Source organism: Camelus bactrianus, chromosome 1 (genome assembly GCF_048773025.1).
Source record: "Camelus bactrianus isolate YW-2024 breed Bactrian camel chromosome 1, ASM4877302v1, whole genome shotgun sequence".
Lineage (NCBI taxonomy): Eukaryota > Metazoa > Chordata > Mammalia > Artiodactyla > Camelidae > Camelus > Camelus bactrianus.
This window is the reverse complement of record NC_133539.1, coordinates 35,370,609-35,398,231: the sequence shown is the minus strand read 5'-3', so window position 1 is coordinate 35,398,231 and position 27,623 is coordinate 35,370,609. Positions and strand designations below refer to the sequence as shown.

At 33.7% G+C, this 27,623-nt stretch overlaps 1 protein-coding gene across 2 annotated transcripts in view; it reads right to left on the bottom strand.

The window, feature by feature from the left end:
- The window catches only part of EPHA3 (EPH receptor A3), a 329,660-nt gene that overhangs the window by 291,445 nt on the left and 10,592 nt on the right, over positions 1-27,623 (bottom strand). For both annotated transcript variants that reach the window (XM_010966442.3, XM_010966443.3), the window contains exon 2: positions 20,347-20,411. In XM_010966442.3, coding sequence (XP_010964744.1) covers positions 20,347-20,411 — 65 coding nt within the window. The remainder of the gene's footprint in view (positions 1-20,346; positions 20,412-27,623) is intronic.

Sequence of the window (27,623 nt, the reverse complement as noted above, 5' to 3'; positions counted from 1 at the left end):
GAAATGAAAGACAAGAGAGGAAGACCCTAGGGATGGCTACACTTGCAGAAAGAGGGAGGAGCAAGTGCTGACAATCAGGGATAAAAGCAGACCTGGCTTGTTCAAGCTCACCATGGAGGCCAGCAAAGATGGAGCCACATGAGGAAGAGTACAGGATAAGGTCTTGTACCACTGGAGGGAGATCATTCAGGTCTTCTAAGCAATGCTGAAGACTTTAACAGAGTGAGATGGGAAACCACTGGAGGGTGGTGAGCACAGTGACACAGCTGACTTACCATTTTAATTTCAAAATGGACTGTAACTGCAATGGGACAAATGCAGAAGCAGGGAGCTCAAGTTTTACAGTAATCCAGGCAAAAAGATGGTGGTGTCCTGGCCAGGATGCTAGCAGAGGTGATGGTAAGAAATAGTTAATTCTTAACACATTTTGAAAGGAGAGTCAACATGATTCACTCTCATTGCAAGTGAAATATAAGAGAAAGAAAAGAATCAAAGTTACCACAAAGTTTTTGGTATGATCACCTAGAATGAGCAGGTGGCCATGAACTGAGATGACAAAGAACTCCCCAAGAAGTATATTTGTGGGGTAGCGTAGGGCGAGAAAGAGGAAATCGGTTTTTCATAAGTTTAATTTCAGATGGAAATGTGAAGAAGGAAGTTGAATATATGAATCTGCATTTTGGAGAAGTCTGGAAATGAAGAGGCAACAGCCAAGTCAACGAAGAAGGTGTCCCTAGCATGAAACAAAGAAGCAGGAGAGCAAGGTATCTTGTGAACCCCAGGGAGGGGGTAGGAAACATTCCTGTCTTCTCTCTGACTTGTACACACCCTCTAAACCAAAACTAAACTTCCGGTTTTGAAGGTCTCTTTCCCCAAGGACCCCAGCTCATTGTTGGTCTCTTCATTTTCTAAACATCTGCTGTTTTACTGTATCCATACCAGTTGTAATTAACAGAGAGTGAGGGGCTTATTTATATACACTTTTTTGTACTAACTTACATTTAAATTATTTTCTCCACTCAGCTATTATAGCTCATAAATATGCACCTAATGTTTATAAAAAATAAACAAAATAATTCAGCAATTTTACAGATTTTTACTAAAAACTGAAACTTGAGAGACTTTTCTAAGCGTACCCCAGCAAACTGGTGTCCAGTGCTGGAATTTAGTCCCTAGTTCACAAGGAATCTTTTCAAATTGCTGTCAGCATATATACACTCACATTCCCCCTTTCATCTAGAATCATAGCTATAAATTTCCTTGTGATTTTTCACATTCACTTTTGTATTAAATGCATTCCCATAATCATAAAAGTAATCTTTACTTTGTACCACACTGTGTCTTGATTCTGCAAAAATATGACCATGTTCTTTTAGAAAATTATAAGTTAAGTTTCTGAAGGTTGAAACGATAAATGAAAGAACAATGATTTGAATTCCAGGCTTTTTCTTTCAAATGTAATAGTTTATATTCCATTAGTCCTCCCTAATGTTTAACAGTGTGAACATTTTGGGTCCTGAGAATTATTCATAAAAACAGATGAGTAAAATCACCTAGACATCTTGAATGGTCCTGACCCTAAGTTAAAACTTCCATATGTGAAAGGAGGTTGGCGGTGGAGAAAGAGGGTCTGTGTTGTTTCGGAGGGCCTTTAATCATAATAAGAAACAGCACAAGGAGGTTGTTTTATGTTGGCCAGAAGTAGACAACTGAGTGTATTTTGTAAATTCTAATGTATGTGACTTAGGTATGTTGTGTTGTCTCATTTCATTCCTTGAACTTGGGATGGGATTTGTAATTGCAATCAGATAAAGCAGAGAACACAGAGATACAGATTAATATGGATGATGATAACTTTTGTGATCCAGAGAAAAATGAGTTAAAATACCCAGGAACGTATGTGAAATAAGGTAAACAATCCATGTCACCATCTCAAGGTGAGACAGAAGTCTTTATCAAATGAAAAACTCCTTTCAAACATTTTTGAATACTTTCTCCACATAGGACGTCTACGATTTAAAAAATCAAAAATCCCACTTTCAGCCTCCTGTAAATGCCTCTCATTTTTAAGAGTAAAGGTGGATGGATCACTGCAAACAGAATTTGAAAGAAGAGTTTTCTTTCTTGAACTTCAGGATGTACCAGACTATGAAATGTATTGGCAAATTTCATGTGTTAATACTTAATTTCTATATTTTTAAATTTCTATTACTTATAATATCATGCTTCTATACAGAATGTAGAATGTATGTACTTACGTACATAATACCATACTAGATTTATGTTAGGTTTTTCTAAAATAATATATGGGTGGTGTATTAGTTAGTAATTATGTTCTACTAGTAGTGATAGAACTGGGAAAAGCATCATTAATATACAAGGTCTAATTTTTTCACATAAAGAGCTTGGAAGTAGGCAGTTTGTAACTGCTATGGTAGCTCCCTGAAATCATCAGTGGGCCAGGCTTCTCACACCTCTTCTCTACACCGCCCCAGTAGGTAGCTCACATCCTGGTATCACAAGATCATTACTGCACCGCCAGTCAATACCCAAATGCCAGATCCCCTGTACAGCATCCTCGTAGAAATCCCATACCCCTGCTTACATCACATTGATCAAAACTTTGTCATATGCACACATTCTGATTCAACAGAAGCTGGGAAATGTATTCCTTTAGTAGGATACAATGTCCCTCTGAATAAAATAGGATCCTTCTCATTAGGAGAAAGGATTGAATGGATTTTGGAGTAGATAATTAGACACAAATGATTTTCAGTGGCACACAATCCAGCCATGAAAACTGGATCTACCTCTCTGCTGTTTTTAAGAATCATCAATTGCCTCATTCCCCTTATAATAATACTTAATGTGTTCATAATGTTTCTCTCATTACCAAAGTTAAAGCATTGAGCATGTCTTCGCCCATAAGATTTAGTCCTGAGCATAATCAGGAAAAGGTGTTAGAACTTGTCCAAATTTATAAGAAGCAAATCCTATACTAAATTTATAAAAGACAAATTTATAAAAGTCTTACAGATACATATGATGCTGTATTCTGCCTGTATCAGTCTGTCATTCTGTTTTACATGAGGTAAGTAATTAATGGCTTGGGAAAAATACATATTAAATTCAAACTGATACCTGGTAACACTACAGTGACCTAGAATATTGACCTATTTATAATCAGTATTTTGAAGCTTTCTCAAAGGTGTATACATGCATTTGGAGAAGTTACAGTAATTTTCAAATTCTGGAAATGACCATCGATCATGGAATGAAGAATGCCATCTACGATCTACACTAGTAGGTCTCTCAAATGAGGTACATTGTCCCCTGCTATTGATATGTCTTTTAGCCTTTTTCATTTCTTCTTTTCTCAATATTTCCTCTTTGTTATAATCTGTCTATACATATAAAATATAAACAAGTACACATATACTAGGAATATGTGTCAAATTCTACTGTCCAAATTTCCTGAAGGCCACTGATAATTTTACATCTAATTCAGAATTCAAGGTATTTGTTTGATCAAACATCCCCTGTGGAAGTCTAGTTGTTATCACTTTGACTTTCATATCTGCAGTGTCCATTGTGTGATTAGACATAACTGAACTTAGTAAGCACTTAATTAATCAGGACGCCTTTCACATGCCACTGATACCCTTTACGAGTCATATCCTTTTCTATCCCGAATGTGTCACTGAACAGAGAGCCAGAGGTATGAGAAATGGATATAAAGCAACAGGACCCATTGCTTATGTCGGCTGTATTCATACTTGAGAACAAGCTGAAACTTGTACGAAAGAATACATTTTGCTGCCTTTACTTGCAAATCCTATTACCAATTTTATTCCTTTATTACAAGGCCTAAGAGGAGGACAGAAAAACAAGCCACAGGGATGTAATACATAGCATAATGAATACAGTCAATATATCATAATAACTTTGTATGGTGACAAATGGTAATTAGACTTATCATGGTGATCATTTCATGATGTATAAAAATATCAAATCACTGTTATACCTCTGAAATTAAGAAAATATTATGTATCAATTACAATTCAATTAAAAAAACTGGTTTATCTCACAGATCATACCCACCTGAAGACTGACTGGGTCCACATACGAGAATGGTTTTATTAAGAATGTTTATAATGGATATTATTTTTAAAAAAACTACTATATGTTTACCTGAAGAATCTCTGTATGAAAGAAAAAACATTATATGTACATGTGTGTCTGTGTTATGTCTGTATATCTCTGTAGGTGCATATATACACATACACAGCTAAAATAAAGTATTTCTAACACGTTTGATTTAGAAAAATTAAGTAAATTTATTAGGAGCAAAATTTTGAGAACAATGATTTTAGACAAAATAATATCACTTTTCTAATCTTCTGCCTCTCCCCTTTCCCTGTCTTTCTTTCTCAAATAAATCACCAGAAAAAAAAAAATGTTCTTCATAGAAATCACTTTTAATCCCTGTGAAAAAAAAGAAATTTGTCTATTTTTATGAAAATAGATTTAATTGTATTTTTATCTTGTTGAACGCTCTATCAGATCCCATGGCATTTTCAGATGCATGTTATTGATAGCATAAGATTGATATGACTATTATTCCTTAACTTGTTTTAAATTATACAACTAAAGTCCATCAACCAACTGTTATTTTTCAATGAGTTGATTATGCCTATTCTGACTTTTTTCTCTACTCTCATCAAACTCTCACAGCCTAATCATCAGCTTTGGGAACTAAGAAGTATAAACAATTACAATTCACCATCACTACAGATTCAAAGTGTTTGGAAAATGAGAAGCAAACCAATATTTGGGAATTTGTTTAACCAAAAATAAATAATTGCATGGTATTGTAAAAATTACAAAAATGTAGAAGAAATATACCTTGTCATCTTACAAGTGATACTATGCAAAGAAACGAATGTCCTGATGTGTCCAGATATTTCCTAAATAAATTGTACTGAAAGGTCTGTTATAACTTTAGATCAAGACTTATGTAAAACAAAAACAAAATAGACTCAAAAAAGAAGTCCTCATTAAGTGTAAAATGGAAGGAACACATGGACCAAGACTTCTTTGGTAAACTCAGAATTCAAAACAACATGTGTAAAACTAGAAGTATACACAGAAAGTCAAAGCAAATACAAAGCAGCGTCATACACAGAGGAACCTCAAGTACCCACTGTGAAGTGAATGAAGCCTTTCTGAAAAGGCTATATACAATATGATTCCAGCTACAGGACATTCTAGAAAAGGCAAAACTACAGAGACAGTAAAAGGTCAGTGTTGCCACGGGAAGGGAAAGGGATGAATAGGTACAATTTTGATTTCTAGCGTAGGGAAAGTGTTCTGTGTGATACTGAAGGGATACATACATATATTACACATTTGGTAAAACCTAGAAACTTGTACAACATAAAGAGTGCACTCAGATGTAAACTATGGACTGTAGTTAAAATACTGTATCAATATAGGTTCATCAAATTTATTGTACATCCTACAGCATTGCAAGACGATAATTATACAGGAAACTGAGGAGGAGCAGAGTAGATGTGAACTCTCTGCAGTGGACTCTGTACTCTCCGTTCAACTCTCCTATAAATCTAAAACTGCTCTAAGAAATAAAGTCTATTATTAAAAAAAAAACTTAAACTGATGAGAGTTACACTTATACATGGTAAAATATATTACTGAATAGAAATTGGTGGGAAAAAATTTCCTGCATACTAAATGCAACGTGGTACCCTGGACTGGATACTGGAACAGAAGAAGGATGTTAGCGGAAAAACTGGTGAAATCAGAATAAAATCTGTAATTTAGTTTACTATTAACTACTGTATCAATGTGAATTTCTTAGGTTTTAGAAATATCACAATGCTTATATAAGATCTGAACATTAGGGGAAATTTGTGTATTTGGTAGTATATATGGGATTTATCCGTACTATCTTTGCCACTTTTCTGTAAAGCTAAAATAACACCAAAATAAGCAAAATTTTAAAACAGCATGAAAAACTATTATGAAATAATCAACAGCTAGAATTAAATGTCCAACACTGCAGCCCATACTCCTGTTTGGCTCTGAAAGCTGGGTGTACAAGAACGAGAAAAAATGTACCAGTTCACCACAAACTCCTTGTGGGCAGGGATTGTTTCTCACTCTCTTTTGACTCTAAAATGTCTAGTGGAGGAAGGGCTTATCCATGTTCAATGACTAATTCTCAATTACCTAGACTCAAATAAAGACAAAGATCTTCTGAAGCCATTTTATTAGTACAGCTTGTGTTGTAGTAATTAAAATGACAGCTTTTTTCTTTAACTTGAATAACTGCTCACAGAGAAGCCACATTATATATTCCAAGAGAAAGATAAAGTATTACTAGAAAAGCAAAGAGAAATCTGGTCCCATTAAAAACAGTATCTTTTCTCCCAAACTACACAGATTCTTTTGTAAGCCAAGCGCTTCATTTTTCAGATTCATTACATTTTATAAAATTCCCTCTAAATAATATTTAGAAATTCTTCCATATTAAGACATGGACTAATCAGCTAAAAGGTCAAAAGGGGATTTCCCCATCCTATTGCTGAACATGTTACAGCTGGTTAACTGTTCAGTCAATTTAATTCTTTAAATGTAGTCTTTAGTTAGTACCGCGATAAGTTCATGCTTTTTTTTTTTTTTTTTTTTTTTTTTGAAGAAGCATTAAATAAACCTCTGCTGGGTGAGGTTCTTGAAAGATCTGATGGATCAGTATACTAAATCTCAATTGATTATAAGAATAAAAATAGGAATTATGTACACTTTAAGGAAACAACCGTCCTTTATGTAAGAAAGAAATCTATCTTTGGTACACCTCAACCATGGTATTTCTTGAGATACGTCGTAATCTTCCAAGGTGACAATTCAGACCTATGTCTGTTTCCTAAGGACATATTCTAAGGAACATATAAATTTAAGTAACATATCTTATTTCAATCTTTTGCCTGTAAGTGCCTTGAGATGTCTCATGCTCTATTTGTTTATACTTACTCCCTATGGAAAATTTCTGCTTCTGTAACAGGTTAAGCAATTATTCCTCTCCTGTTTAAACACTGTTTTAAAACCTGCCTGTGTCTCTGTTGAGAATCATAATTTGTACCAATGTTAACATCTGATCATCTCAGGGGTTTTACTGAATAGTGAGAGAAGAGCTATCTGGTGAGAATTTCCTAAGATTGTCATTGTTTAAAATTCTGTTTAAATTTTTGTCTTTTATTTTTTAATCATTCACTCTTTGTCTATCACATAGCATGAGTGCATTCTGTAATATTTATTCAGAAATCACCTGTTTTATACCATAAATACCACATAACATAAAATTAATATTGGAATGAAGGCTTTACTTTTTGCTTCGGGTAGCCTCTGCTGCCAAAATGCCCACAGGTGGATCTGCCAGAACTCCAAAAGTGCGTTATACGATTCTCTGCAACTGCCCATGGCTGTCTTAAAATTTAGCCTTCATAGCATCTGTATTTCTCTGTAATTTAGGAATGACTCACAATATTTGGGCAACGATACAAAATTTCAAATACTAGAATAGCATGTAAGATACTACTACGTATCTTGTGATATGTGTTACAGATACAGATCTGTGTGTTTACATATATATGCATGAATATAAATATATATGTATACTATATATCAGCCATTAGCAATGCAATTCGTATCTATAGGGGTGCTCTCATACAGTTGGTTCTAAAGCACTCTAAAATTCAAGAAACTTTGATCTAGGAGAAACTAAGACACACGTCAGTCATCATCAATCACACATAATATCAAAAAATATATCCTATAATTCTCCATATCCTATATCCAGCTGACATCATTTTTTATAGGATACCATAAGTGACCAGTCTCCATCACTTGCTTTCTTTGCCCTGACAGATATCTTTCTTGGATGACCTTAATAAGCCAACTGTTCTTTGCACCTGTATTCTAAGTCCACAGAGTAAACTTCCTAATTCCTAGACTGCTAAACAATTTTCCATGAAAAGAATACAAACCCCTTGGCATGGTGTATGAGACTCTTCATAATCCAGTCTAGAATTCTGTTTTTTCCTTCCCAGATTCCATCTCCTACTCTTCTCTATCCACTTTCAGATGACACGAGCTATGTTTTTCTCTCAACATACAATGCTGTTTTACAGTCTGTGCTCTGTGTGATGCCCAGTAACATAGACCTGATAAATTCCTACTCAACTTTAAAGCTTCACAACCTCTCGATGTAATTTTCCCTGACTCATGTCAAGCGGAACTTGAATGACAGACTCTATGTAATTTTATTGTATCTACTGTGTGTCTTAATTGATGACTGTCATTATACTGTAGTTGCTAGTCCATGGATTGGTCTCTTCCACCAGATGAAGCTTCACAAGGGAATATTTTTCTTACCTCTCTTATAGGAGGCAATATATAGTAGTGGTGATGCACATAACATAACAAGTCAGAATACCTGGTTTTCATTCCTGACTCCATCACTTACTGAGTGTATGATCACATTTGAGTTATTTAAATTGGGGGAAAAGGGGTTTACTTTCTAATTCTGTAAAATGAAGGTAAAATGTCACAGGATTATTGTGGGGATTAAACGAGCTGATATATGGAAAGCACTAAAATAGAACATAGCGCATTGTAGAAATTTTAGCTATTGGTATTGTTTGCATCTCCACTGCCTATGATAGTGCCTACCACATCACAGAAGCACAGACAATCACTGCACAACAGGATGAATGAATCCTGATATACTAAAGATTTCACAAATCCCCTTCATACTACATAAACTATTCAGAATTCCACTGATTCTAGAAATTAATATGACTCCATATAATTTCCTTTCTAAAATAATGCTACCACCCTTAGTCCTCTCCAAAATGTTTTATGCTCCTAAGATTTTCTTTATTTTATTTAAGAAATGAAAAAACATTTATTTTAGAACAGATGATTACTATGGTAGATTTCACCACAAAATAATTCTGGGTTATAAAACTCCTGCGTTAATTTTTATATTCTAGTTTACAAAGTTCATTAAAGAACTAATTTGTTATCCTAATTTATAGTTATCACATTTTTTGAAGGCTACATAAGAGTACCATGTATTTCCGTAAAATATCCAACAAAAAATACTGACCATTTTAGCAGTTCAGAAGGCAAAAATGTGGCTAACAATTTTGAAACATTTTAAATCTTGAAGAGGATTTATTGGCTAGAAGGTAACACCTCTAACTTTCCTGTCTGGAGACTGGTCACATTAAAATGACATACTAATTTTTAAAAAGGTCTCAAAACATTCCTTGGTTCTTATGAAAACTGGAAGTAGATGAAATTTGTTTTGGTTATGAGCTAACATTTAAAAATACTCTTTCAATGCAAGTAAATTTAGATATATATTTGAATCTAAGATGAAAATCAATTCTGAGTTGTCAGAGAATGAGTTAAGAATCTCTAGTCAGAAAGTGACAGCTCAGTCCCTGGATCATAAATCAAGCTGTGATGAGGGGATATGCACACACGAGAGAATGGAGGGCTGATAATAATCCTATACAACCCAATTTTCCTCTTGGCCTTATGAAAGATCAGCATTTTTCAACAGCATAGAAAAGTAGCTCTATGTTGACTGATGTATTGGATTTGGTTACTATTTAGGGTGCTGTTAAGGCATGACACTCAGACAAAATAGTCCTGAAATTCTATGCAGTATAGTCTGTTAAATATTAAATCACAATCTTGCATCCTTCTTTGGTACTGTCCACAGACCAAGACAGAGAGGAGTAATGAAAAGACCACTGAACCCGGACCTGGCAAGCAAGGATAGGACCTTGAGCAAGTCACTAACTCCCTGGGCCTCCACTGCTTTTCTACATAATTAAGGAGTTACACGAGATGATTTCTAAGTCTCTGCTGGCCCTCAAATTGATTACTCATTCAAACATAGTCTACTGCTCCAAATAAGATAAAATTTTGCCCCCTTCATGAAAAAGTGAAGCAGCTCCATCAATAAACATTTTCACAAAATTCTACACAGTTATTTTCGGTTTATGACCACGTTGTTGTTTACTGCTTTTTTCAACACTGAAGAGAATAGTTAAATTTAAATCAATACTGTCACTAATTCTACTTTAAAAAATTATTACCCAGCACCTCCATCCAACACTGAGAATAGAGATGACAAATGGTTCTAGGGTACAGTTTACAAAATTGAATTCATATCGCCCACAACTTTAAATGCCATTTAAGACTTTTGAGTTAATCCATGAAGTTTACGGCTAGCAGTTTTCTTGATGCCCGTGGCATGGAATAAGTATCCAAGCGTAGACTGGGAGTTAAAGTTCTTTGAAATCATCACATTGTGTCTTCCTCTCTCCCTGCACTGGCTGAATCTCCCTGGTTGCTGGGGTCACTTTGTGTCACTTCATGTTGAGAAGGGAGATCACCCTTTACATTTGTCTAACGTTTAGCTTATTCTTAACCTCACACCCAAAGAACATTAACCAGTACTGTCACATGGAAGGGGAATTCAATTACTTTTACTATTACAGCATCTTATGCCCTCTTTTATTTTTTTCTGTTGCTTTGTCTTCCTTACTAGATGATTTTCCTTCCTTTACTCGATAATTTTCATTTCTACTGAGTCCCCCAAGGTCTTACAACTTAATTCGCCAAATTTAGCTTCTCTTTATTTTACACCTTTATTACAAAAGAACAATCTGTTAATAAAAATTCTTTTTGATTATTTTTTAGAAAAATTCCTTCTTTGAGTATGTGCAAAATAATGAAAATTCAACCTATACCAAATCACCAAGATATACAACCCAAGGAATAGAGGGTCAATCCTAGGTTCCTATAATCATGGGAACTTTCAGTGAGTTCCAACTGCTTTTTCTGACTCCTATCTGTTCTTCAATTACAGCATCTTCCATAATCACTTTTTAAAAATACTGCCTTTGAATAATCTCCAATATCTTTAGTGGGACACATATAATCCATCATAAGCTGACCTTGGGAACTTTCTAGGAACATTTCATAGTCACTTCCCAGACAATTTTCTTATATTCTAGTCACTCCTTGATGGGGAACTTTCATATTCCTTATTTCAATTTTGCTATTGCTTAATTCATGACTTTTCAAGTCTTTTGGTTTTGATGTTATCTCTTTTATCATGAGCAATGGATGCAGGGGTTTAAATACCTTCAGTATTTGTGAATATTTACAAGCTAAGTTCCAGGATTACATGACAGAAATGTGATGATTCTAAAGTGAATCCCTGTCACAAAGCAGCTAAGAATAGATTCCCTGAGTTGCTGGCAAAATACCTATTTTTCTTGCTGTGTATTTATTGTAAAATTCTAAATTTAAAAACATCCAGAGCTATATTAATCATGAATCATGCACAGGGCTGCATTAATTAAGAGTTTGGAATGAACTACAGCACTGTATCAAGAGGCAGCTGAATACCTTAGTAATACCTGTCTCATTATGGCAGATAATGATTTTCTAGCACAGTGATTCCCAAACTTCAACAGCATCAGAATCACATGGAGGGCCTGTGACAAAACAGATTGCTGAGCCCTGATCCCAGGATTTGTAATGGAGTAGTAGGTCTTGGTTGGAAGCCCAGGGTTTTATAATTCTAATAATTACTGTTTACAAATTAAAAAGTAAGAATTTCAATGTATTACTGTTATATATATATATATATATATATATATATATATAGCTATATGTGACTATAGTTTAATACATGCAGTTTTATATATACTACACACACATACACACATATATTTATACATGTTAGACTGCATTGTTAACAGAATGAATAAAAATAACCTGCAAGCTTAGACTACTCAGAAAACTGAGTACACTGTCCCTCTCAATGTTTTCCTTCCTCTGTCCCATGTAAAGGGGATGATTTCAGCAACTCGCAAGAAATCTGAGATAATGCATTGATAGTTTTTCTTCATATACCACTTCCTGAGTAAAGTGAGCATTCTGAGTAGAAAAAAAAAAAACTGATGGTAATCAATGGGCTATTAAGGTTGCAGAAATATTTCACGTGGCTTGTCTTGTAAATGCTATAACCTTTCACTGTTCTCAGGTCCAATGGCTATCATTTGGGACATGGGACTTATTTAGAAAGTGTTTTACACCAAATTTTTTTTACAGGCCAAATTTCATTTCTTTTTTTTTAATCTTCCAAAAGACATTAACCACTAGAGAATAATAAATGTAAAGGTCAAAACCATTAATTCATGAAATTAAAAAAAAAAATAAAGGAGAAAAGTAAATAAGCAAAATTTTTGTGAAAAATATTTTTATAAATTCTTACCAAAATTCTTGACTTATACTTAATGGAATGACAGAATAGAAACTTGTCTCTATTGGAATACATGTTATATTTACAACCTGTATTCAAACGAAAACTTAGAAGCTTGAAAATGCAGTGTTTATTCTAAGTAAGTTCTTAAAAATATTAAGGGAACTAGACATTTCTTAGCAATACAGAAACTGATATTCAGTCTGCCATATACTATTTTGCACATGTATCAACAAGTTTAATGTCAAATGAGTATGAAAGCCATTCTTTTTTAAGTTTAATAACTATACTTTTGGCTACTTTGATTTTAATAATTATTCCTTTTAGATCAGAAAGTACATTCATTTGATGTTGCATAAATTAAAAATGTTTGGTGTCAAAAAGTTATTATGTTTTAGAAATGCTATCAATACAAGAAACCACTAAAAGTAAAACTTTGTATTTGATTTGAAATGTTTTAAATGCTACTTTAAAAGTAAATATGAAATAATCATAATGAATTTATGAAATAGTTAAATATTCAAATTAGAAATGAAAATTATTTAAATATATCTTAGCTTTTTACATAACTTTATAGTTACTGCATGTTATGTAAGAATCATGTAGCACAAATTTATGATTAAAGGTGAAATGAGTAAAATCCATCCAAATATGTTTCAAGTCTCCTCTACTTTAACTCCCACAAAGCTATATATCAAAGTAAAAGGAGCAAAGTATATTACATGTCATATTTTAAAATTATAATCCAATCCCCAAAATATAAACAAATGCTGTTTTGATGCAGAGAGAAGCGCTCACATAGAAATATACATTAGCAGTGGAAAATATTTTCTATTTTTTCAGCACTAACAAAAATTGTTAAAACAAATACAATATTTTAATTTTATAAATTAAATGTTGCTAGAATAATTCTACCTTTACTGATTTCTACCACTTATCCACTTCCCCCTTCTTTTATAGTGTGTTTTGTTTCAAGGAAAGGTTCAAAAAAACCTGTAAAACTTTGTCATGTTTTTCTCATTTGATCAGACTTCCTTCCTTGAAAGCTCAGCACAATAGGGTGAAAGTGACATATTTACAACGTAGCATTGTTCATTTTAGGCAGAAAAATTTCAAATGACCAAGAATCACATATCACATATGTCAAAAAATTTGATTTTTCCTGGTTCAACTATTCAGCATATGAAGCAGAATTTGGACTGTGACTCATAAAGGCAGCATCCCAGGTGGTTACTGCTGACACCCAGTTGTCAAAATATTCTTCCAGTATTTCAGACACCATTCACAAAGTGAAAGCTAGAAATCCACTACTTAAGACTTTTTGAATCCAGACTTCACAAACAGCAATAATTCCACTACTGAAGGCAAATTATACTACACTTGAGACTTGTTTTACAGAGTATTTTTATTATTTGCATTACTCTCTATGATTCATTCAATTCTAAACATTTCTTGTTTTAGTTAAATAGAATTTATTTGCAGGATTCTGGCTTTGTATCCTTAGATAACAATCTATATAATTTTCAACACAGAGCTGTCTTTAGCTATTTTTCTTTTTCAGTTAACTTCCAATTCATAGGCTTGTAGTATTTTCTAAATATATTTAACAAAATAGCTCTGCTAGTATAGAAAATAACATATATAATATAGACATAGATATACATCTATACATTTATATCTTATATGTGTATATTTGTATCATATATATGTACAAGTACATATATAATATATACACTATAGTATGTATATATATTGTAATTTTACTTAACTTTATGCCATTAAAAAGACAATGAAGTTATTAACAGACACCATTTAAAATAAGAGACTAGAATTCATCAAATATTTCTCAACAAATGCAAAATCAATGTTTATTTAGTTATCCTTGCTTATTTTGGAAAGCTTTTATTATTCATTTATTTCAGTAATTTAAATTTATGGACAAATAACCCAAGAACTTTAAATGAGAATAAAAGAGAGAATTTCATGAAATGAAAATTGGTCTCAAAAAGCTTTCAGTTTCCAAACTGAGATAAATATCAATGAAATAATTGTAGTAATATGTCATTACAAGCTGTGAAGATACGTCAAAGAACAAGTAGATGAGCTTAACAGGTGTTATGTACTAGTCTGGGGGGTGGCAAAGGGTGGTATGTAAGAGTTAGAAGGTCTTCCTGAAGAAGAAATGTTAATATTTTGAAGAAATTCTAATCACGTAACAATTTAAAATAAATAAATTGGACACCCAACTACCTTATTTTAATTATTTCCATTCAGAATGTGGTTCAAGAGTATATTCAAACTTTACTCTGTGCAGATTCAATGAAATAACAGTCATGTGCTGTCAAAGGCAATATTTTGGGCTCTTAATTGAGAAGAGGTGTTTGCTGGCATCTCAGGCAGTATCAGTTTTCCTTCTCCAAAATTCAGCTCCAAGACACTTGCATCAAAGTGTAGACTGAGATTTAAGGAGACACAGTGAATTTAGCAAAAGATTTTGGATTAGAATGGGAAAACCTCAAAACTCATCTAAGAATAGGAAATGACATTTGTATAGCTCTTTCACATACATTAGTTTATACACATACACACACTCATAGATACATAGAAACATACCATTTATTCAAATGTCATTTACTCTAAAGTGTATAGAAATTACTATTATCCCTTGTTTAAAAGTGAGAATAAATGTTAATAAGGGTTAACTGGCCTGTGTAAGATCTTACAGCAATAAATGGTAAAGCCAGAATTCAAATGCAGATATGCCAATTCTAAACGATGTGCCTTATGTGCCTTTTCTATATTACTGTTCTACCTGTTATCTATGACAGCACACTAAAGCACAAAAAACATAACCTGGGAAAATACAAATAACACTGGAGGAAGGAATTATGGACTGCCATAGCCTCGATTTGGAAATTAGGATATTTGACCAGGAGATAAAGCATTGTATTCTATCAGGATGCCTTTAACCGGAAAGTATGAGAAATTCAAAAAGAATGGCTTAAACAAGGACCATGTATTGTTTCATGTAACTCAGTGGTTCTAAGATGTCAGAGTTCCAGGCTGGTCACTCTAATGCTCACTGGACTCTGCCTTTCTGGCCATGAAGGGAGAGCAGGTGCTCCAGACTCAGACACTGGGCCACCCCTGGGTAAATCCAGTGGCACAGAGCAGCGGGCCTCTCCCTATCTATTTTTATCAGAAGGAAATCCTTCCCAGGAGTCACTGGAATTCTGCTCCAGTCTCATTAGCTTTACTTCCTCTTGACTAAACCAATCGCTGGCTAAATGACTGTAATGATCATGATTTGCTCTCAGATGAATCAATATCCCCCCCCCCACACACACACACCAAGTGGCAGAGGAGCCATTTCCCAGGAAAACATGGGAGGTGGACATCTGAATGATCTCAGTGTTCCACCAGCAAGGAGAAACCAGGGAACAGACAGTGGGTGAGCAACCAGTGGGCCTCTATTTGCCAGAAGAATTTTTTTTTATTTAAGTGCATTATCACTGCTAAGACACCAATAAATAGCTAAGGAAACGTTTAGGGAAAAAATAGTTTAAAGTGTTGAAAAGAGGGAGGAGTGTTAGGAATTTTTTAAACAATCTTAATTGCTGATTTTAAGACTTTTCATTTCGGACCATGCTTTCTCTACCCTCTGTCTCCCAACCCTCTTTTAATCCCCTTCTCCTTGAGTTTCTCTAACTGAGTCAAGGTTCTTGATTCCTCGGTACTACTTAACCAGCATATCAAGACTATCCTAAGTGAGAACTATGGCGCCGACCTCCCTCTAACCCCTTCTCAGTAATGATGCATAGACTAAGAAAGCTTCCTGATAGACTGGCATCGTCAATCAATCAAGCATTTAAGTACTAGTCATGTGTAAACCAAGGACCCTTTCTAGGTTGTAACCAACAATATATATGGACTTTGATATGTATTGATTGTTCTCTAAATCAAAGGATATTTAAACTCCCAGATTATTTACTAGAATTTCTGAAGATAATTAAGCTCAGAATTCAAATATTACAATTCATAGTTTATAGGGCCAGAGAAGGAAATTGCTTGTCTACTTTACTAAAGTGAACACACTTAGTACCAGAAAATAGCCAAGTCAAATGAAAGTCTTTTATTGAAAAATGAATTGCTGTTCATGACCCCGCCCCCCCACTAATTTCAGTTTTCAAATTTGATGTTGCTTTCATGAAATGCATTTCATGAAATTAATTTAGAGAAAATCAAAGCTGAATTAAACTTCCCCAGAGATAGAAATACTCCTCCCAAGAAAGCTGCATAGGTTAACTGTAAACTTTTATGTGTGAATATATCTCCGGGGAAAATGGTAAATAGAAATAAAAAAGAACATTCATGAAGGAATGGGTCACTCTTGACAATTTCCCCCAAATATATTAATTTAATATAGCTCAGCTGATAGAATCATTCCATGAAAGATCCATTTCAAATTTGGAATGAATCATTTGTCTATTTTTAAAAATTTCTATTTGAAAAGATCTGGAATTTAGAACTTTTGATAGGATAACGGCTGGAATTTAGAGAAGTTGCTGACAGTCTCCAAGGTCTCTTTAGTGACCACAGCTCCTGATGGAGCACCATTCTTCATCCCCAAGTAAGGGTTTCTCAGCCTGGGCACTGTCATTCTGGACCAGGTAATTGTTTGTTGTAGGAGGCTGCGCTGTTCTTTGCAACATGTTCATTAGCAGGACACCTGGACTTCCACACTAAGATGCCAGTGGTGCCCTGCCAGCCGACTTGTGACAACCAGTGCATCTCCAGACAAATATCCCCACGGGGCAAAATCAAAACTGCCTCCCACTAACCCCCACATCACATTGAGAACCATTGCCCTAAATCAAAAGAGCAGGATTTTCCATGCTTGTGACAACATAAATGGACCTTGAGACCATTATGCTAAGTGAAATAAGCCAGACAGAGAAAGACAAATACTGTATGGTATTACGTATATATGGCATCTTAAAAAAAAAAAAAAGTCAAACCCATAGAAACAGAGAATAGAAAAGTGGTAGCCAGGGGGTAGAGGTGGAGGAAATAGGGAGAAGTAGCTAAAAGGGTACAAACCTTCAGCTGTAGGATGAATAAGGCCTGAGGATCTAATGAATAGCATGGTGACTATAGCTGATAACACTGCATCACAAAACTGAAATTTGTTAAAAGAGTAGAATTTAAATGTTCTCATCCAAAAAAAAAAATGAAGAAGAAGAGAAGAGAGTGGTGGGATTTTCAGTGAATCAATAGGATGTGACATTACTATAATTTTTACAGTTTTTCCTCCAAAGTTTATATTTATATTTTAGTTAACCTACAAACAGATGCACCTCTACTTATTACGGCTGCTTAATTAAAACAATGACTAATTCAAAGTTGTTTCCAGCTATCACATCATTTTTTTATGGAAAAGCCTGGCCATAGATATCACAACTGATTTAACTGTCTATTCCCTTTAAAACCAAAACAAGCACAAAATTTCTCTATCCTTGCCAAATTGAACATGGCAATAACAATAATTAATTGAACCTAAAGACACAATTATACAAGCAAAGATGGTAAATCTCAAACTTAAATTGATTATAGAGATTTCACTCAAGAATATCACCAGTTTCTCAGAAAATGAATATTAATGTAGCATTTTCTAAATTAGTGCTACTTACTTCCTCATGGACATTATGGTTAACAAAATATAGGTGGAAGATTTAAAGGAAAAATACAGTACAAGTCACCCCAGGACAATAATTCCCACGCCTGATTTTTCGTTTTTTTTTTAATCTTCAGAGGCTTAAGGTATTATAAATGTCATAATTTCTTGGGGAGATGTTTGTTCTCCCTACTAGCTTTAATGATGAGCTTGGAGAGCTTGGCCAGCTGCTTTAGGCTATTTAATGCATCTGAAATAGTGAAGTCACAGCCACAGGAAGATGAACCAGGAAATCAATGAAGAGGAGGCCGGAGTGCCTGGGGTCAGCTCTCTAAGGCCAAAGGAGAAACTGAAACTGTTCGTGAGAAAAATCATAAGCAATTTCTACGAGAAAGGAGGAAGGAAATCGGGAGAGACATGGGAAAAGTTAAGAGGCAAGTTACTCTGAGGAGCGTTTCTTAAATTTAATGTGCTTAGGAATCACCTGGGGACCGTGTTAAGATACAGATTCTGATTCAGAACGTCTGGGGTGGGGCCTGAGAGTCTGCATTTCTATGAATCTCCTAGGTGTTGACATCGCTGGTTGGTGCACGTACACACTGCTGGTTGGGGCACAGATAGCATTAAGTTGACGGAGGTAAATAGAATTCATTCTTTCTAGCTATGTTTGTGGATTCGCATTTACTTTTGGTCAATCTACTAGATTCAAAAAACAATTCAAGGGTTCTAGAATAGGGTGTGGCAGGGTTCTAGAACACACCCTCTTCCAACATTTTTATGGAAGTAAGTGTTAACTTCGTTCATCACAAAATCTATGAAGCTTACAGGGTAAATGAATTCATTTCCCCACATTTTCAACAAGTACAAATGTATTTTCTTTATACCTTTTTAAAAGAAATATATGAGGTAGACTGCTGCTTTTATATGCAGGTTTATTTACTGTTTAAAAAGAGAATATAGAAATAGGTAAAATGTCAGTATGGTTTTCGCTTTTCATATCTCCTTAGGCGGCAAGTTTCTATGATATGTTATCTGGTGAAGTAATGAAAAACTCAGATTTCTAAAATCAAACTTAAAGTTAGATATGAGTTTTGGATGATGAGTTTTAAATGAGTTTTCCAGCTCGACCCTGAGTTTCAACTCGCTTGTTATGACTACCCAGGATGTGCTTTTATCCTAGGCATTTGATTCTTTTTACACCTATGGGAAAACCAAATCCTGGCTTACTTCATACTCTCCCCTTCTAAGCAACTAACCAAGGCCTGATTATGTGATAGGTTTTGGCATCGTGTCAGTGTCAAGGTGTACCAGGAAGAGAAGCAGATACAGAGATGACAGATAGATGAAGTATCCTTGATGCAAAACATCCGTCAGTGAAGTATAAGCTGGTAGTACCATAAAAATTAGGATGTTTAGGCACAAAAATCTAAAGACTGACCACCAGTACTAAGTCGAATTATAACCCTCTAAAAGGATGGCATAGAAGGAAAGGGAATGTACACATTTATTTCCATCGCAGATATTTCTAAACAGCAGTTTGCATTTTCCACAGGCTATCCTTGGAAACACAAAAAGATATGTTTAGGCATTTTTATACAATATTGTAGGAACAAGAAGTTTCCAAATGTATGACCCACTTTTTTTCTGAAAAAAGAAAAGGAAAATGTTCTTACACAAAGGCTTACCATAAACATTCAGATCCCAAAATGTCATACACATACCTTAGTAATCTGGGTCTAGCTTGATAAAGTATTAAAGGTATACAAAAAGCTTAGAATTTAAAGGTAGATGTATTTTTCCTAAATAAAACTTCCAGTTTTAAACTGATCCGGACAAGTTGCAGATATTTTAAGCAAAGAAATTAAGGCAATGCAGGTTTATACTCTTGACAAATACATCCCTCACTACTTAACAACCAACACCACAGTCGATTTTAAGGCTACAACTCTGGAGGTAACCATCTCCAAATACGTACTTTCCATATTACTTAAAATTTAGAGTATCTTCTCAATTCACCTATTCTGACTGTATCACAAAAAAAGTTAGATGATCACACTTAGATAATCTGCATAAAGCAAGTAACACTTAAACTTTAGTTCATTCAAGCAATTGGTACATTCAGAAGGGAACAAAAAAACTTCAAAATTCTCAATAGTTTCATTGAACACAAATATTAAGCATGTATTGAACACAGTGATGAGCTTAACTTGTCAGAATTACAGGAATTCCTGTTCCCAGTAATCCTCTTGCTCTCTGAGAGAGGCAGTGGACAGTGTTCCTGTCAATAGTTGACCAGACTCACCCCATGTGATGGGTAGGAGATCCAGCCCAGCTCCCCTTGAATTGTTTTTGAATCCAGTAGATTGACTAAAAGAAAACACAAATACACACATACAGTTAAAAGGAATGCATCCTATTTATCTCTGTCAAGTTAATGCTGTCTACTGTTGATATAATCATATCAACACATTCAAAACACATGACTGCTCATTCTCATTATATGTGAATGATTAGTATAAGAACAGAGTCACAAAGAAAAGCAACCACAGAGAAAGTTAAAGGATAGAAAGTTTCTGCAGCTTTTTAAACTATTTATGTTTGTTTATAAATATATCATATATTCAATATATTGACAGAATAATTACAGGTTTAAAGAAGACACAATAAAACTACAAAATAGGAAATATTCATGGGAAGAGGAAATCAAAATAACTGCAAAGACCACTAAATTGATAAAAAAGACATTTCACTATAAATGAGTTAAATATGCTTCCACAATGAATCATATTTCTGTTTGTACATGTCTGATATGGCATCTTCTTATTGTCTCTGGCCAATACCAAACATACTATTCTGTAATATGTATTTTTTCACTACTATATAAATTGTGTACTTAAGTGTAACAAACAAGATGCTTAGCTACCAATTTGAGGAGAAATTAAAGCAGAACTATGTATTATAGTATGGCCTGTGTAAGGCTTTACTTATTTAGAGAAGGTATTGTTACCCAAAATCTTTAATGATTTTATTCAGAATTTTGTGCTAGTTATTAAAAACTCTGATGAATAATAAAATATAACAAGAATGTGTTTTGAATATACTATTAAAAGAAAAGGCAAATGATTTATTTTCAACACAGAGAATACGAAGTTCTCATGGATTAGAAATTAAAATATAAACCAATACTTTAAGTTTAATTAATAACAAAGGGATCATGTTGATTGTCAATCTGTTAAATAATGGAAACTATGGTTTTACCACATCCTTCTTCTAAAGTAGAAAACAACCCCACAACTGATTAATGGAAGATGTAGAGGAAGTCTACATAAAACACACAAGGATTGCTAACATGAAACAGAACAGGTGAATCAATAAATATAAAAGGACACAGTCATTTTGAAGGGTTCCATATATTCACAAATCAAAACATAATGCTAATACATGCAAAGCATAACATGTCCACGTGTTGTCAATAAAGTGTTTCCTGATGCATGAAAAGCACTACCTTTTCTTTAATCATCCCAATTAGTTTCTTACAAAGGAAACATTAATCTTAAAAAATGTTAAGAAAAAAATTATGTTTGATAGGTATTAGAAGTCTAAATTTCCAAGCACTGCTTTTTAAAAGAAGATATTTGGTTAGCTGGTGAGATGATAAATACACTAGGTGAGTATAAGAAAGTTCCTAACCATTAAGTTAAAAAAGATAAAATTCTCAAAGTTAGATTCTCTATGTTTTGCTGGTTAAATGAAAAAAAAAAATACATAAACTTAACCTATTCCACTGGAATTCCTTAATGATTAACAATTTTTTTCTTACAATAAATTAATCCCAATGAGAAGTAATCATATTTAGATAAAAGGAGAAGGTAGTTGCTGCATGAATTACACAGTGTAATTTCCATAATGGAATTATTTCCTAGGATATCAGTTTGGAAATTAACAGTATGCTTAATTACATTGAAATTATGTCTGGAAAAATGATTTTTAAAAAAAGCCTCTACCAATTAATGTTACAGATAATATGTCAGATTAAATAATGTTGGAAATTATTGGAAAATATGAGAATGCATCCTCACCTTTAAACTATGTTACCAACATTCATTCTCATAAATTCATACCCAATTCAATTGTTGGTTCTATCACAGTCATAGGTTGGTTTCTCTGAGTTCACACAGGATTTACATAGTAGAATTTAGAGTGCCCACATTCATAAATCAGATTATATTGGTGACGCCTTTAGGGGTTTAAATGATTCAATGTTTTTTGTGTAGTAATAACTGAATACATACTAAATGATGAATATATGTCACTCCACATGCTAAGACAAACGGATGATTTAATTTCAATATTAATAACCAAAGGAAAAAAGTGTTTGAGGCAAGGAAGATATGACTATTGTCTCCATTTAGTAAATTACTCATTGGAATGTAGGTTGTTAACTGAAGAACTATGTCTTAAGTTTGCTCTGATGATCATGATGAGGGGAAAGGCCTGGATTAGTCACATCAGCATTTGTTTTCTGCTCAAAGGAAAAACGCTGAACCAAAAAGAATTGCATCGCACTGTCAATTAAAATAAGTGTAATAGATTAATTAAATTTATTGCATTTACTCAGAAATTGAATTTTTAGTGCACTCCATTTAGCATGAATGAGGAAAACACAATTAGCAGCATTACTCATGATTCTGATTCTGCTGTCTATCAAACATAATTATGTCTGCCCTGGTTATCCCACAGTGTTGCTGCGATGATCACATCATATAAACGTCCTGAAAGCCACCATGAGTTTATAGCATGTTCTACAGATTCAGTGTTCTTGTAAACTTGAAATATAAACTAACAACAGTTTCATTTTGGCTTCTGAAATGTATTTAAAATCAACCATCAGTATATGACCTAATAGAGAAGAACCATGGACATAAAACTCTTTTTTAAAGCACTTATTTTGTGTTTACAAGGTGCCTTTTGTTTACAGCCAAATAAGAACAATACAAGCTAAGAATTCTAGCCACTTTAAAGTCAATGACTGCTAGACTGGAACTTCCCAGCATACAAACCTCAAGTCTCCTGTGATCTGTTGTACAGCAATCTGAGTGTAGCGTAATTGAGATAAGAAGAGAAAGTTAATGGAATTTGAAAGTCAGCCTGCTCTGAGTGGTTTCTCTGGATCCATCGACTAAATCTAACCTTGCAATACAATGTCTTAAACCCCACACTGATACAGGCAAGCACCTTAGTTACTAATGCTTTCCTGTCCCAAAATGACACAGACCCGATCATAGCCGTTTCGGGTGGTGCCACTATTCAAATGCCAGAGCATATAGAATTGTGATGTACAGATACTATATTGCAGTCTGAGTTTCAATGACAATTGGCAACACGGAAAGTTTGTTTTAATTGCTGACAATTTTGAGTTGACAAATTTTATGAATTTTAACAAAAAAAAAAGAGTTAGGAAATTATTCTTAAGGGTAAGGTGGGACAATATAGGTGGTTTAATTCTTTAATGCCTGCCTCATGCTAGGACGGCCAAAGATACAAACTGTCTCTTACCAGATTTCATGTTCTAATGGTGAGATTTCCAAATATTTTTGGTTTGTAGTGAAAAATATGTCATTTCATTAATTTCAGGATGTTTTCTATTCAAAGAGCAATGTAGCATATATGAACTTACAGTGATTTAAAATTGGACACATTTTTAAGTGTTAGAACTCCATTTAAGTTAAGATATAAATAGGAGCTTTCTTGGCAAAAAAAAATCACTGTTGCACGTCTATTATGGATACAATTCTGGATGTCTTTCACATGCTTTACTCTGTCTAGTCTCACTGCTTTTGAATAGAAAATAAAATGCATAAATAGGTGAAGGGGGATACATTCATGAAAACAGGAAGGGAATCCTTTCTCAGTCTCCCTGAGCTGGCTTTCAGGGAGGCACTAAATCACGATTTGCTGGTCAAAAGGATGTGTGGTGACTGATGGGAATTAGAAGGTGTGGGATGAAGTTAAGGCATAAGAACCAAGCATAGGGTAACCTGGCTCCAATCTGCTGTCAGTGCTTCTGGAAAGAAGGAAGCCTTTCTGTCATTCCTGCCACTGATCTGCACTGTCACTTTTCCCTCTTGGCTGGATTGTGGATTTAAGATGCTCAGGAATCTTGCTCTCCCTTTCCTGACTATTCTTTATCTAAACGGAGAGACACAATCAAATGTCTACTGCTTTGCTCATGGGCACTGATGATGTCATGAAGAATTGTCTGTGCCAAGAATTTACACCGCCTTCCCTTCTTACTAATAAGAATGAGTTAAAAGTTTTTAAAGGACTCAGTCATTAAAATAAGATTTGGAAACAAATATTCCCAGTTAGAAAGGACAGATTAAAAACCTTAGGTATGGATTTCTGGAGTTTTAAAGAATCATTAACACATCAAGATTTTTTTCAAGAGCATTTCAAAATTCTGATTCATGGTGGCTATCTGCTCACTTGGAAAGACCAAGAGAGTTAAACAAATATTCACATCTTATAGATTAAGTGCTGCAAATATACAGACAGTACTGAAACAATCTTTTAAATTAAATGCCACAGTTTTTTGCTGAACTGGAAGATCGTTTTAATCATTTAATAACATATCTATACTTCGTGGTAATACTATAGTTGCATTTTATGAAATCACAGAGTTATAAAAAATGATCAAATAATCATTTTAAGGTGAACAGTAGGGTTTAACAGCTAAAAAATTCCAAACTTGTAATAACTGACATGTTTTCCTGTAAAACCTTCAGTTATAAGGTGCTTTTATTGCTAATTGCAAATAACTATGAAACCACTACAGCAGAAAACAAACCCATCCTTTGATTATGTCTTGTTTTTACTAAAAAATAATGGCATTTCCTTTCCTGTTCATAGCATCACTGTAATTGTTTCAACCACATTTCTTGTACACTACTTATCTTTATCATTTTCATCACTTTCTGTTATGATGAAAAGAGTAGCTTTGCTCTAGGTTACAGACAGCAGAAGAGTACTTTAATCTGCTCCTAGGTTATACTTAAATGTCACAAATAGAAGAAAATGATACAGGAAGTAATCAGTTTTGTTCTCAGTGTCCTAATTTTCTGTGTAGTACTCTGGTCAACCATAACATGGAATCAAGAAATAAAGATGAATTTTCTGATAGAGGTCCACCAAAGCTCAGCTTTTCATTTTTACTGTACATACTTGTGTATGGCACTGAGAAAAAATTTAGAGAAGTCAAAGCTTTATTAATGTACTTATCTATTCCAACATAACTTTCATCTATTGTGATTACATAGTCTTAGTTTAACAGCTCTTCTGGCCTTCCTATTTATATTTATTTCTACCTAAACATATATAAAACATTTCTGTAATAGATCTAGTTAGTATTGTATTTCATAGACAAAAAATTATAAAAATGTTTTTAGACCATGAATGAAGTCAACTATAATTTCTTAATTGTGTGCAAATAAAACTTCCTATAAACTTAAATTTTATAGGCATTTTCTGTCATAGAAATATTAATTTGTGATAATTTCTCTATCAAATAACCAACAAAAATAATTATGTAAAAATTTTTTAAAAGTTCTGTAGTGCTAGACATTTCTGGGAAAAACCTCTTGTCCCTTGGTATCTTAATGGCTTATTTATGGGATGTAAGCAGATTTCTGGACAAGGTGAGATATTGTCAACTTATTCTTTCTTATTAGCTTTTCCTCCTGGGCAATAATTTTGGAATAACTTCTACACAGGTCCTAATTAAAGAAGAAACTATAATTAGCTGCCTCATCTCAGTCTCTGCCAACAGCAAGAAGAATTCCTTGGAATCAAAACACACAGTCACACAGTAAGACGTCTGTGTACTCCTGACTAGGGTAGTTCAAGGGAATAACAGAAACATAGACCAAAATTCCACTTGAAACCTGGACACTTTAGTAAATGTTAATCCTGTGTTGTTTCTAAAGTGTTAAATTTTTCTTTTTTTTCTTTTTAATCAGAGAACTCTAAAGATCACTCTGCTCTTAATCTATTACAGAGAAAATAGCTATTAAAATATCTACAGGGAATGTGTTCTTATAACAAGATAACTCTTTCACATAAATGAGTGGGAATGTCCTACTGTCAGTAAAGTTTTATTACATTAACAACCTCGGCTTTGATAACAGTCCCTAGAATAGCAGGTCTCTTTGTTTCTATGCATTGTCAACCTCTACCGTGAATCATTCAGACAAGTGAAATGTGTTTCCCAAAATGTTAAGTTACTAAAGGTAGAACATTAATGATTAAGTAAACATTGTACTTTTTGGACACATTTTTGCTTTTTGAAGTGTTCTAGAAATAACAGAAGACCTTGTTTCTTTCTAATTTGAAAAGACTTTTTCTGACAGATTGAAAAGTGAAAAATGAAAATATATCATTCAGTTTGAAATAATATAAATAATCCTCAAGGCAAATAAGTGCCCAAACTTTAGCATATACATTTTGCCTTCACACCATAAATATTTTTTATCATATCAAAAACTCTTGATCATCGACCTTTGACTACTAAATGTAAGTTATCTGTTTAGTGGGAGATTGACCCAATAGCTATGAAAATGGAAAAGAATAAGCAGGTGGACTACAGAACAATTCTAATGTAGTATTTCTTTTCTAAATAAAAATGTAGTCCCTTGGATATAATGCATTCATTCAAACTTTTTTAAAGTTTTCTCAACATATGTAGTTAAAAAAATCCTGGTTATAATCATCCTTACCACATGAAATTAGGCAAATCATTTAATCTCTTCCCCTTGTTTTTATTAATTTATTGTCATTACGAACTTTACCTTTTAAAAAAATCTTCCCTATATTGTAGAGACTCTGCTTTAGGAAGCTAATCTTCCCCCAAAAATCCATGTTGTAGTTTTTGGTAATTTTCATCAATGTTAAAATAGTTTTTTCACATAAGTATTCATTGTGAAGTCATCTGTCATAAGTTGTTATCTTCAAGGGCATTCAACATATCATTTCCCATAACTTTCTTTTCCAAAATCCAGTAACTAATCCTCAGGTGTGCACTGTTTGGTAAATAAACAAATGCAAAAAGAAAATTACTTTAATGTGAAAAATGAGTTAATTTTTTCTTAATTCTTTTTAATGGGTTTTTAATTTATGCTTTTGAAATTAAATGTAGGGCTCTAAAACTTTCATTAGGGTTAGGGTAGTAAACCTACCACAAACATGGCAAAATGTAAAATAAAATATTCTGAGTTCCGAAGGGTGACCTTGGAAAGGAAAATTTAAAGGGATATTAATTTTATATAGCTTTAGGCTTATTCTTCTCTAAATCTATATAGTTTTTTTAAAAGATATTAAAACATTTGTAATTATCTTGGACACTACTTATAAACAAAAGTAAGAAAAACTGTCCTTATTCAATGTACAAATGTTTAAGTAAAGGAAAATAGTTGTACATCAAAATAAACAGAGACTATCACTGTAAACATAGATGCACCTAACTTGTTTATTCAGATGATATACATATAATTACGCCTGGAAATCTTTTTTCAAAAAAAGGATTAT